The sequence below is a fragment of the Myotis lucifugus genome, unplaced genomic scaffold, assembly GCF_000147115.1.
Source record: "Myotis lucifugus unplaced genomic scaffold, Myoluc2.0 scaffold_151, whole genome shotgun sequence".
Taxonomy (NCBI): Eukaryota; Metazoa; Chordata; class Mammalia; order Chiroptera; family Vespertilionidae; genus Myotis; species Myotis lucifugus.
The window spans coordinates 1,910,231-1,923,467 of record NW_005871199.1 but is presented as its reverse complement, the minus strand read 5'-3'; the positions used below and the strand labels follow the sequence as shown (position 1 = coordinate 1,923,467).

The window sequence follows — 13,237 nt, the reverse complement described above, 5'->3', positions numbered from 1 at the left end:
GATTTCAGAGAGGAAAGAAGAGGGAGAGAGAGTTAGAAATATCAGTAATGAGAGAGAATCATTGATTGGCTCCCTCCTGCTCACCCCACACCAGGGATTGAGCCCATAACCCGTAACCCGGGGTGCCCTGACTGGGAATCAAACCGTGACTTTCTGGTTCATAGGTTGACGCTCAACCACTGAGCCATGCCAGCCGGGCTAACTGTAAGTTTTGTTTGTGTTGTTTGTTGTTTGTTTGTTTGTTTGTTTTTTGTTAATCCTCACTGGAGGATATTTTTTTCCCATCCCTTTTTGGAGAGAGAATGGAAGGGAGAAAGGGGGAGAGAGAGAGAGAAAAGAGAGGAACATCCATGTGAGAGAGAGACATTGATTGGTTGCCTGCTGCACATGCCCTGACCAGGGCTGGGGATCGAACCTGAAACCCAGGTACATCCCCTTGACCTGGAATCAAACCTGAGAATGACACTTTAACCACTGAGCACCACTGACCAGGGTGGTAAGTCTTGTTTTAATACAAATAGATCAGCGGTTCTCAACCTGTGGGTCGCGACCTCTTTGGTGGTCGAACGACCCTTTCACGGGGGTCGCCTAAGACCATCCTGCATATCAGATATTTACATTACGATTCATAACAGTAGCAACATTACAGTTATGAAGTAGCAACGAAAATAATTTTATGGTTGGGTCACAACATGAGGAACTATATTTAAAGGGCCAGAAGGTTGAGAACCACTGAAATAGATGGTCATTTTCTTAAAGACCAGGACCACATCCCAAGATGAATTGTACCTGAAATAAGTACTTCATACGTATTGGATTGAATTGAAATTTTAGTTGGGCTGTAAAACTTTAAATGAGTTACACCTTGATCCCCATTCATTAATCTATTCAATGAGCACATATTTGAGTACTTAAGCCCTGTGTTGGGATCTGGGGAGATTTCAACCTCTATATTTTTTTTCCCAAAAATATATTTTATTGATTTTTTACAGAGAAGAAGGGAGACGAATAGGATAGAGAGTTAGAAACATCGATCAGCTGCCTCCTGCACACCCCCCCCACTGGGGATGTGCCCACAACCAAGGTACATGCCCTTGACCGGAATCAAACCTGGGACCCTTCAGTCCACAGGCCGATGCTCTATCCACTGAGCCAAACCGGTTAGGGATCAACCTCTATATTTTGAGGTGTCTTTCTCCAAAAACCTCTTTCCAGGCTTTAAAACAGCCCCCCGGGCCACTGAATTGCCTTAGACCCAAGACCCTTAGCAGTTAACCTTGTATATGTATTGTTCCATTATTTCTGATTCTGTTTATCTCACTGGTTTACCTGGCCTTCCATCTGTGTCTCTGTTTCTGTGTTGTGTGTATGTATGTGTGTGAGTGTATGTATGTTTATATCTCTTCCTTCTTTGTGGTGGGGTTCAGCCCAGTTAGTGATGCTTTGCATCCTGATCTTAGTCCAGTAAAGACTGGCTAGATGTAGCAAACTCGTCTCTCCTTCCCTTCAGTCCAGGGAAGAGGATGTGGGGGCATGGAGGAAAGAGGTGCTCATTCAGATAAAACTACCCAAGAATGCCAATGTCTCCCAGGCCACCCACTGTCCTGGGAATTTTGAGAACGTTTGTCTTGTGTCCCAGCCCCCACGCAGGGGAGAATCTTAGTAGGCAATACCAAGGTGGGAGCCAATCAGTGCTGTCTGAAGTAGCCTATTCTTCCTTCCCACTGACAGTCCCAGAATCAAAGGGTCATTTGTTTGTTTATTTACTTATTTAATTTTAAACAGAGAGAGAGAGAAACATCAATTTGTTGCTCCACTTATTTATGCATTCATTGGTTGATTCTTTTTTTAATAATATTTTTAAATTGATTTCAATGAGGAAGGGGGAGAGAGAGAGAAAGAGAGAGAGAGGGAGAGAGAGAGATTGAGAGAGAAACATCAATGATGAGAGAGAATCATGGATCAGCTGCCTCCTGCACACCCCCTACTGGGGAGGAGGGGATTGAGCCCGAAACCAGGTCATGTGCTCTTGGCCTGAACCTAGGACCCTTGAGTCCCTTTAGTCCACAGGCCGCCGCTCTATCCACAGAGCCAAACTGGCTAGGGCCGTTGGTTGATTCTTGTATGTGTCCCGACGGGAAATCAAACCCACAGCCTTGGCATACCAGAAGGATGCTCTGGTTAGAGCATCCCAGCCAGGGCCAGAATCAAAGGATCTTTATGGAAGGTGGGGATGGGGAAGGAGAAGTTTTCAGTTTTGCTGTTTGGAGGGATGTCCAGGGTTCTCTGAGGAAAGATGGGACATAACTAACCCTGTATTTGGGGACAGTAAGGCTATGTGGAATTGGGACAGCTGGTCACTTTTCCTCTGATTCTCTGACTCGATTTGTCTTGATCTCCACATCTCTCTTTTGGCTTTAGCCTGACTCACCTGTGTTCTTCCATCAACTAGTAGCCTGACTACCAGCCACTCTGGCATCCTGGCTCCTTAGGTCCTGGCTTAGTTGCCCAAGCTAGTCCTGCTGTGGCAGTAGAGTTGGGAGGGGAGGAGATGATGGGGACTAGGAAGACCTCCTTCCTGTCTCAGGCCTCAAGCCCTTGAGTGCATGCAGGCCTCCCTTATTGGGGTCAGGAGGAACCAGAGGAGGCACATGGGGAAAAATAAGAGGGTTGAGGTAAAAACAAAACAAAATAAAACAAAAAACTAGAGAAGACGAACAGAAAGTTGGCGGCGGGAGACTCCCCAGGGAGCAGGGTAGCCAAAGCCATTGTAGAGGAAAGGAGGGGAGGGAGGGTCCCGCCGGCTCTGACAGCCCAGCCCAGCTGCGGTCCCTGGGTTTCTTGTCTCCTCCCAGCGGCTCTTTCTTTCCAGGGCCTCTCCGCGTTAAGACGTGTGACCCCCTCCTCCGTCTGGCTCTCAGCAGTAGCCCGGGGTCTCTTCAGCTCCAGCTTGGCTTTGGTCTCCAGCTCAGCTCCGGGCCTGGCCTCTCACTGGGCGGTGCTCCAGGCGCCCCGCCCCCGAGGAGGACTATTGGTGGAAATGTGTCGAGGAGGCGGGGTCTAGCCAGCCTGCGAGAGCCCGATTAGTTGCGGCGAACTCGAGGCGGACCGGAGGCGGGTCCGACCGGGAGGCGGGAGGGGCTGCTGGGGCCCGGCCCAGACCTCCCGGCGGTCGCATTGTTTTCCTCCGCGGACCCGCGGCGGGATTGGGGGCTGCGACTGGGCTTGCGGGACTGGACAGCGCCCGGGAATCCAGATCTAAGCTCCGTCCAACTCGTACGCTCATCACACCTCGCCAGAGCCCCAACCACGGATCGCGAAGTCGGCGCGGTGCGGGGCCGCTGCCCGCCCGCTGCCCTCTCGACCCCGCTAGCTCGGATCTCGGAGCAAGTACCCCGGAGCTGGGACAGGGCTGCAGGGAGGCAGGGAGGACGCGGCTGGCTGGAGGCAAGATTCCTAAGTGCGCGAGGAACACGGGAGATGCCAGTGCGCGGGGTGCCTGGCTGGCGGAGAGGGTCGGTGGAGTTGGGGTGCGCGGAGGGGGCTGTAGAGCGCGTCACTGTACGGTAGGCGCAGGGTCTGGCGCCTCTGCCGACCGAGTCTTGTCTCCTGAATTGGGGAGCGCGAAGATGGATGATTTGAGGCGCGCACTGTGCGGAGGGTGGAAAACCTGGTCCTTGCCTCCCCATCAGAGAAACTAAGGCTCCGTGACCCGCGTACAACCAGATCCTCTTGATGCCCCTGCGAGGATGGGAAGGGGGGACGCGTCGTTTCGGACTTGGTGTCACGGCTGCACCTCTGTCCTTGGGCTTGCACCCCCCAAGGGGTTGGCTCCGGCACAGTGTCGGGGAATGGGGTCCTCCAGAAACATCAGTCCCAGAGCCATCTCCTTCCCGCACCCCACTCTGTCCGGGGCTTTGTTAGACCCAGGTCTCCCGAGGAGGAGAGACGAGCTGGCGGCTGCCTCCGAGCCTGCCGACCCGGGTCGGCGCTGGCCCGGACCCGCCCTCGTCGGTTCCCAGCCTCTGACCCTGTTTCCCTGGCCTCGGAGACCCGCCTCGGCTCCCCCACCCCCGCTTCCATCCTTGCTTGGTCTGCGCTTGCAGGCCCCTCCAGCCCCTCCTCCCGCTAACGTGGCTCTGGGACCCGGTCCCGGCCCAGACTCTGCTACCCGCCCCTCTCGGAGCCTCGGATCCAGTGAGGGGGAGACACGTCGAGCCCCTGGCCCCGGGCCCACCGATGCGAGGCGATGGACACCTGGGTTATCCTCGTTGGGGGCTGGGCGGGAGGGAGGGTAGGTGTGAGCTGGGGGCTGAGAGCTGAGGGTGGGGAAATGTCTTGGAGGTGCGAACGCGTCTGTTCCGCGAGGCTCCTCGGCGCGCCCCCCGCTCCCTCAGAGGAAGGTGGACTGGGGCGGGCGGCCAGCCGGAGGGCTTCCTGCTATTGTCCCCAGCCCGGTCTCCCCTTCTCCATCTCGGCCCCAGCCCCCGCTAGACTCTGGCTTTGACCTCGGCCACTCCCCAGAGGTGGCTTCGGGGCCAGGAGAGGAGAGAAAGGCTGTTTCCTCTTTCCAGCAAGGGAAGAGGAGGGGGAGAAAGGACGGCCAGGCCTCCCCCATTTGCCTCAGATGGGGGTATGGAGCAGCTGGGATTGGTCCCAGCAGGATAAGCCTGTCCCCAGGCTGCTCAGATGCTGCTCCCCCAAAACAGCCAAGGAAAGCCCTCTTAAAGCTATATCATAGTTAAGTCTAGGGGCCCATGCAAAGGCCAACCAAGTGTTTTTAGAGGCTGGACCGAGGTGGGGGGTGGGGTGGAAGGAGATTGGGTGAGAGGGAGGCATGGCCTGCTCGCTCAGGAAGAAGGAAGGGGATGGGGATGCCTGATATCAACATTTTGCCTAGAAATGAAGAGCATGTAAATGAGATGCAAATTAGCCTCTATTGTCCCCAGCTAGGGCGCTTTTGCTAAGAAGGCTGCTGGATTCTGAGGGTTTTAGCGTGGGAGTGGTCATCGTGCCCCACAAACTCTCCCAGTTACCTCTTTCCCAAGACTGGTCCTGCAGTTTCAGCAGTTTCCGACTAGGAGCCAGCCCCAGCCCCTGCCCTCACATCTCTGGGCATGAAGCTGCCAGCACCTTCGTAACCAAGCTCAATGTCAACACACACACACACACACACACACACACACACACACCCCAGCATCTCTATCCTAGTCTCACTAGACTTCTGAATATTCACATTTACTTTCAAGGGATGTGGTAAGGAGGTGTAGTAACACAGTCTCTTCCCTCCTCTGTCCCTCCTTCCATCAGGTCAAAGGTCTTCTATCCTCAAACCCCAACAGCAGTCATCACCCAGGTAAGGAAAGGTGATGAGGCTGGGGGATGGAAGCTAGCATGGCCTGGGAGCAGGCAGAGGGTCTGGATGTTCTCCCCACTTGCCACAGATCAAAGTTGTTTCCTGGGTGAAGATACTTGTTGCCCAGGGCAACTTGGGGCGGGGGCAGGAGGGTAAGGATAGGAGACAATCCGTGTCCCTCCCTACCTCTTCCCCTGGGAGTCCCAGCATCCAGAAACATGGTGGAAGTGTGGGGGAGGGAGGCTTGGCTTTTTAGCGCCAGAGGGTCGTTAGCTAGCTGACTGCTCTGCCTCTGGGGAGGGGGGTCATCTAGGTGTTACTACCCCTTCCCCTCCTCTAGCTCTCCTGAGACCCCATCTGACGTCAATCTCCCCATCAGTGACGCTGGAGTGGGGGTGGGTACACTTGGGTCCTGGCTCCAAGGGTGGAATTGTTGAGGAGATGGAATGGCCTGGGCCTGGAAGCTCAGGGGGCATGGCAGGATGGGCAACTAAAGACGTAAAAGGTAGCTGTCTGTTCACAAAAAGAAAGGATTCTCACCCTTTCTGACCTGATTTCTGGAACCTGCTCAGACCCTTACTTCAATTTCAGGGGAAGGCAGGGAGTTGGTGTACACCTCCCACTGTGGGTCAGAGAGGGGAGGCTGATGGGTGGGAAGGGAGGTTGTCTCACCATCCCTCCCACCCTGCCCTTCTTTTCCTGGACTATGATTGCCTGCCTGTCATTGAATAATTTATATTTCCATTTCGAGGTAGCCCGAAGGGGGAAGGAAGAGAAAGAGGGACATGTGCAGCCATTTCTCCTCACCAGTGTAGCCCCTTCTATCCCTGGCTCCTCACAGGGGGTGTGTCTGCACTTCCCCCTCCCCCCATTAAGTAGAAGCACTGGTTCTTGGGAGCCGGGGAGGGAGCAGGGGGATAGAGAGGCTGGGAAGGGGCACAGTGGTCGGGCAGACAGCTGCAGCCAGAGCTAAATTTAGCCTCTGATCTGGCTTTGATGCAGATTCATTTTTGGCTAAGACAGCAGCAACTCCCCTCACTCCCCCCCCCCCCCCAGCTTCTCCCTAGCAATGGGGAGGGCCCCTGAAACATGAGTTTAGACCGGGACAATGACCCTTAGGCTGCCTTCCCCAACTGTGCTCTTCCTCAGCCCTAAAGAGGACAGTGGCTATCTCACAGCTGCCTCTGCCCGGGCTCAGTGCCTGTGGTGCTTCCAGGGTGCCCTGGGGGTCTGAAATGTAGGGGGAGTCAGACATGGTGCCCTCTTCCTCCTCCCAGTGCCAAGGAGTCACTATTTATAATTTTAAGGCTTTAGTGTCTAATTATAGCTGGGAAGGGGTTAGCAAGAGGGGGGCCAGGAGGTGTCATCTACTGAATGTCCCAGGCCCAGTCTGGAGTGAGGATAGGCTGAGTGAGAAGGCTGGGAGGGGAGCGGGGTGTCCTGTCCTCACCTGGGGTCATGCAGGCAGGCCTCGCACCAGCCAGCCTGGGCCAGTTGGAGAGGGTAGGGCCTTGAGTGACAGTGACAGTTGGTTGGACGAAGGCAGTGCCAGAGAGAGGGTTCTTTCCCCCATTCCCTGGGGTCTTCTGGGGATAGACCAGGGGGAGGAGCCTGCCTGCTTCCAGGGTGGAGAGAATTGGGCCCCGCCCCCACTGTTCTCTGTGTCCTCTTTCAGGGCCAGCATATGGGTGAGGGGGCACCCCCTGGGGCCTGAGCTGCCCCGCACAGGATGCCCCGTGCCCCCTACTTCATGCCCTTGCTGCTCCTGCTGCTGCTGCTCTCACTTCCCCACACCCAGGCCACCTTTCCCCGGGACCCCCTCCCTCTGCTGATCTCTGACCTGCAAGGTGAGTGCCCAGTACCACACTCTTGGGGTGTGAGCTTAGAAATTAGACACTGAGGCCCGGCCGGCATAGCTCAGTGGTTGAGTGTTGACCTGTGAACCTGGAGATCACGATTTGATTCCCATTCAAGCCGTATGCCCGGGTTGCAGACTAGATCCCCAGTGTGGGGCGTGCAGAAGGCAGCCGATCAATGATTCTCTCTCATCATTGATGTTTCTATTTCTCTCTCCCTTCCTCTCTGAACTCAATAAAAAATAAATAAAAAATTAAAAGAAATTAAACACTGAGACCTATGTGTGGGAGGCAAGGTGCAGGAAGGCTCCCAGCCTCAATGAAGCTCAGAGCCTGACCAGCAAAGGGAGCAAACACATAAAGAGAGCTGGCACCTCACTTCAGTCACTTCTCATCCCTGGGCCAACTTTCTTCACTTTGAGGCAGCATCGTATGGTGGTTAAGAACATGGCTCTCAGCCAGGCCAAACCTGAACAGGTGGGAATCCCTGCTAAGTTGCTCACTAGCTATGTGACCTTGCTCTAGTACTTTTTTTAAAAAAAATATATTTTTATTGATATTTTACAGAGAGGAAGGGAGAGGGATAGAGAGTTAGAAACATCGATCAGCTGCCTCCTGCACACTCCCCACTGGGGATGTGCCCGCAACCAAGGTACATGCCCTTGACTGGAATCGAACCTGGGACCCTTGAATCCACAGGCCGACGCTCTATCCACTGAGCCAAACCGGTTAGGGCCTTGCTCTAGTACTTTACCCTTTCTTTGCCTCAGTCTCCTCATCTGCAAGTATTCCACCTCATAGAGTTATTTAGGGATTAAATTAGGTAATGCATGTAAAGTGCAAGGGCTATCTGGCACAAAGTGAATGCTTTCTACATGTTTACCATTATCATTAGCTACAAAAGGCAGGCTTGGGACTAGTTCAGTGGTTCCCAGTACCTTTCACGTCCCTCTCCACCACTTGTACCAATACTATTACTAAGCCCATGTCCTACCGTGAGGGATACCATAAACCCACTTTTTCTGAGAATTTTATCTATTTCAGGTTCCTGTTATATATGTAGGATTTAGAGTAATTTTAAGGATGAAGGAACTGCACTCGGGTTATTGGGAATAACTACTAGGGGATAGATAAGATAGCAACCACTTATCTGTGCCAGACACAGTTCTAAGCACTATGCAAATGTTAAACCATCTACTGCTGAACTCTAGACTCCCTTTGAGTACTGATGACTGTGATTTCCATGATCAGGCCAGATGGGTGCTGCAGTTGGTCAGAGGAGGCAGAAACCTTGGAGTGCTGAGGTGGCCTGTGAGGGGCCTTGAGGGGAGGGTGCAAAGAGAGGTCTGGGAGAAATGGGGTGAGTAAAAGCTCCAGAATGGACAGAGTACATTGTGGACACAAAAGAGAATCACTAGCCCTAAGGCAGCACCAAGAAGGGATTGGGCTCAGCTCTGGAGTCTGACAGCTGAATCCAGGTACCTGTTGCTTCCAAGGTAAATGAGCTATGCAAATTCCATAATGTCTTTAAGCCTCAAGCTACTCATCTGTAAAATGGGACCACCATTAGTACCGACCTCATAGGGTTGTTGTATTGCGACAATGCAGCTAAGATGCTAACACAGAGTTTGGCAGAGGTTAAGTGCTCAGAGTTAGCTGGTATTATTTTTCTTAATAGGTTACTTAATTAATACCTCACAACTCATTTCACATATCCACTGTGTCCGTGGCTGGGTTTCATCTGGTTGGAGAGGGTGTTGAGGGAGTGTGTCGTCTCTTGGCTGGCTCTCAGCACCCACCTCTCTGTGCCTTCCAGGTACTTCCCCATTATCCTGGTTCCGGGGCCTGGAGGATGATGCTGTGGTTGCAGAACTTGGGCTGGACTTCCAGAAATTTCTGACCTTGAACCGGACCTTGCTAGTGGCTGCCCGGTAAACTAGCAGCGGCACAGTTGTGGGGCTGACACACATGCTCCTGGGACATGGACATGCTGGGACCCAGAGCACAAATGCCAAGGCATGGAGGAAGGGGGAGGGTAGAGAGCAGGAGGTTCGCCCTGCTTGTCCCTGAGCAGCTGAACGTGGACAAGGGTAGGACTAAGGAGCTCAGGTGGGTGCCTTGGCTTGTCTCTGATCCTCTTTACCTGTCTCCTCAGGGATCATGTTTTCTCCTTCGATCTACAAGCTCAAGAAGAAGGGGAGGGACTGGTGCCCAACAAGGTGAGGGGCTGGTTGGGAGGAGGTGCCCACAGAGATGAGGCTGGGGAGGGTCTAAGGGGAGGCAAGGGGGTGGGAAAAAGAATCCAAAAGAAGCACTATGTAGGCGGGGTCCAGGCTGCCCCACGATTTTCCCTCTCCCACTTCTCCCTTCAGTATCTCACATGGAGGAGCCAGGACATGGAGAACTGCGCGGTGCGGGGGAAGCTGACGGTGAGGAGGGGAAGGAGAATCTGAGGGGAGGAGATCACCCTGCCTCCAGGCTCTGCCCTCGCAGTCTCGTACTGTGCCCAATTTCCTACCCACTCCCTCATCTCAGGACCCAGAGGAAAAGGTGCAGGAAAGAGAATGAATGGTTTTTAGCTTCTTTCACTGCTTCACAAAAAAGAAAAGTGAGGCTCCAATGAAGGACTTGCCCAGGCCAAGGGCTAGTGAATAGCTTAGTTGGAACGTTACCCCACGTTGGTCTGACTGTTCAAGGGGAGTGGACTTACTTCCTGTGACCCCCCGTCCCAGTCCCAGGGACCCTGTCACTGACATAGAGGTTTGTGTTCCCTAGGACGAGTGCTACAACTACATCCGTGTTCTCGTTCCCTCGGACTCGCAGACACTCCTTGCTTGTGGAACGAACTCATTCAGCCCCGTGTGCCGCAGTTATGGGGTACAAAGGCGAGAGTGCGGGGGTCAGGGTGGGTCTGGGAGGAAAACTCAAGTGGACAGTTTGTTGCGGACAGACCAGTGGAGGAATGGGAGTGCCCAGGGTTCAGGGGTCCAGTCCAGAAGGGGTGGGGGAAGGAAGCAAGGGGACATGAGGAAGTAGGCGATGGAGCCTGACTCTAAGACCCCAAGGGTTCCAAGAACCTGTTCCCTCTGTTTCCAGATAACTTCGCTGCAGCAGGAGGGTGAAGAACTGAGTGGGCAGGCTCGATGCCCCTTTGATGCCACCCAGTCCAACGTAGCTGTCTTTGCAGGTGAGCACCTGGGCATGTGAGAAGCAGGCATGTGGCTGGAGGGAGCTCCCACCTTAGCCCCTTTCCCAATTTGGTCTTCCCCCCATGCTCCTGAATGGAGGGCTGGGGTAGAGGCCAGAGTCAGACTGAGGTAGGGGTGTGGGAGGCCCAAGAAGAGCCAGAATGCAGATCCCCTGACTCCACCCTACCCCTCCCTCCAGAGGGCAGCCTGTATTCAGCCACAGCTGCAGATTTCCAGGCCAGTGACGCTGTAGTTTACAGAAGCCTTGGCCCTCAGCCCCCACTCCGCTCAGCCAAGTACGACTCCAAGTGGCTCCGAGGTCAGGGCGGGCCTGGGGGAAGGAGGCTGCTCTTGGGGAGGAGGTGCATGGGGCGGACTGGCAGGGAGCAGGCAGTGTCCGTGTGTGCAGAGGGGAGAGGCTGCAGGGGGCCAGGAGTTTCTGAGCAGGTACTGACACTCTTCCCGACCCTTTCCTGTCACTCCCCCTCAGAGCCACACTTTGTCCATGCCTTGGAGCATGGAGACCACGTCTACTTCTTCTTCCGAGAGGTCTCCGTGGAGGACACCCGGCTGGGGAGGGTAAGGAGGTGGTGGGCACCTGGGGTGGGTAGCTGAGGGTTCTGCTGGATCCTGTGAAGGCAGAGTCAGGGGACAGCTCCTGAGCCCGATCTCCACAATGCAATCCCCTAGACTCTGGGCCCCCAAGTGGAGCAACCCTAGCCCTCTGCCCCCATATCCTGCTGTGTCCCTCATCCTTAACCCAGAATGACCTCGTGCAGCATACCCTTCCTTGCTCCATCCCTAACATGTGTGTCCTGGTGCTCTAACTCACTGCATTCCTCTCATCTCCCTGGCCCTGAGGTTGTCTCTCACTGTTCTCCCCTTGTCCCCGACTTCTCCACTTCAGGTACAGTTCTCCCGTGTGGCCCGTGTGTGTAAGCGTGACATGGGCGGCTCACCTCGGGCCTTGGACCGTCATTGGACATCCTTCCTGAAGCTTCGGCTCAACTGCTCTGTCCCTGGGGATGCTGCCTTCTATTTTGACGTCTTACAGGCCTTGACTGGGCCTGTGAACTTGTATGGCCGCCCTGCTCTCTTTGGGGTCTTCAGCACCCAGACCAATAGGTTGGTGTTAGACTAACCAATGTGGCCCAGTCTGTCCCCTGCCCCACTAGCATCCAAGCTCCTCTTTCAAAGTTTACTGATGGCGTCAGTGAGGGACGTTCCATTCAAAGCCAGTTGCTGTTTTGCCCATCCTTTTTCTCCTAGCATGGCATCCAGGGCACCCCACCCTCTCAGGCTCTGCCCCCTAATATGGTGCATGAAGGGAGGAGCTGTGCTGTCTCTTCTAACACCTAGCCCGCATCCTTTTCTGGCTTCCTCAGCATCCCTGGCTCTGCAGTCTGTGCCTTCTACCTGGATGATATTGAACGTGGGTTTGAGGGCAAATTCAAGGAGCAGAGGAGTTCGGATGGGGCCTGGACTCCTGTGTCTGAGGACAGGGTCCCCTCCCCCAGGTACCCAGGATGGGGGTGGGTTTTGTGGGTCAGAATCAAGCAGTGTCTGCTCTCAAAATGGGGTGGTAAGGAAAGGGAAAGGTGTCCAGTGCCTGGGGAGGAGGCTGTGGTGTGTTGGCAGTGGGACTGGCAAGCTGCAACTGGGAAGGGAAGCGGTAGTGTGTGTGTGTGGAGGGGAAGCAAGGGCTACCCGTCATGTTTAGGAGCAGTGTGTGTGGGCAGCACAGAGCCTACGTCCCAGCTCCCTGCCCTAAGGCTGCCCCTTCCCATGTGCCCACCAGGCCAGGATCCTGTGCAGGAGTGGGTGTAGCTGCCTTATTCCCCTCTTCTCGAGATCTCCCTGATGATGTCCTGACTTTCATCAAGGCTCACCCACTGCTGGACCCCACTGTGCCACCTGCCACCCACCAGCCTCTCCTTACCCTCACCAGCAGGTATGGGGCTAAAAAACACTGACCACTACCCTCCCATCTCAGCCACTCCCCTTCTCTGACCCCACAAGGTAAATCACAGTGGCGGGAGGAAGTGCCCATGAAAGTGGAAGGGAAGGGAAACCCCGGGTTGGGGAAGGACCCAGGAGTGGGTACCAGGACACATGGGCTGTCCTTGGAGCACCAAGCTTCCACTTTCGGGTTGCCCTGACCTAAGGCTTATTTCTCCAGGGCCCTACTGACCCAGGTAGCTGTGGATGGCACAGCTGGTCCCTATCGTAACACCACAGTCCTGTTCCTTGGCTCCAATGATGGAACAGTGCTGAAGGTGCTGCCCCCAGGGGGACAATCTGGAGGACGGGAGCCCATCCTGTTGGAAGAGATCAATGCCTACAGCCCCTCCCGGTGAGGACATGAGGGCTTTGTCTGGCGGGCGGCCTGCCGAACAGGAATGGGATGTGAGATGGTAGATGGGGATGTGGGAATGGGGTGGGAGCTCCAGCACTGGCTTCTACAGGGCAGAAGCTATGGCGTAGAGAGAGGGGCTTGGTGAGAAGTTGGACAGTGCGGTGGGGCAGGGTGGGCACTCAGGGACATCAGCTCCATGAGCCATACTTAGTTGCTTGTGCCTCTCACCACGTTCAGGGAAAAAAGAACCTCACCAGGCCTGCCCCTTCTTTGATTCCTTTTGGCCTCACCCTAGGTGCAGTGGGAAGCGGGCGGCCCAAACAGCACGGCAGGTGATAGGACTGGAGCTGGACACTGAAGGTCACAGGCTCTTTGTGGCTTTTTCTGGCTGCATCATCTACCTCCCTCTCAGCCGGTGTGCCCGGCATGAGCCTGTCGGAGTGAGAGGGCCTGAGTCGGGCCTGCCTGGGTGGGCTCCTGG

The 13,237-nt window shown here is 54.9% G+C and overlaps 1 protein-coding gene across 1 annotated transcript in view; it reads left to right on the top strand.

The window, feature by feature from the left end:
* Positions 1-3,131: 3,131 nt before the first annotated feature.
* SEMA6C (semaphorin 6C) overlaps positions 3,132-13,237 on the top strand; it is a 13,012-nt gene continuing 2,906 nt past the window's right edge. Inside the window, 15 exon segments of the mRNA XM_023759311.1 lie at positions 3,132-3,390; positions 5,311-5,356; positions 7,032-7,203; positions 9,029-9,143; positions 9,368-9,431; positions 9,585-9,641; positions 9,988-10,089; positions 10,309-10,399; positions 10,600-10,719; positions 10,891-10,979; positions 11,308-11,525; positions 11,786-11,917; positions 12,199-12,351; positions 12,580-12,753; positions 13,052-13,196. Of these exon segments, the coding sequence (XP_023615079.1) occupies positions 7,086-7,203; positions 9,029-9,143; positions 9,368-9,431; positions 9,585-9,641; positions 9,988-10,089; positions 10,309-10,399; positions 10,600-10,719; positions 10,891-10,979; positions 11,308-11,525; positions 11,786-11,917; positions 12,199-12,351; positions 12,580-12,753; positions 13,052-13,196 (1,578 nt within the window). The 5' untranslated portion in view covers positions 3,132-3,390; positions 5,311-5,356; positions 7,032-7,085.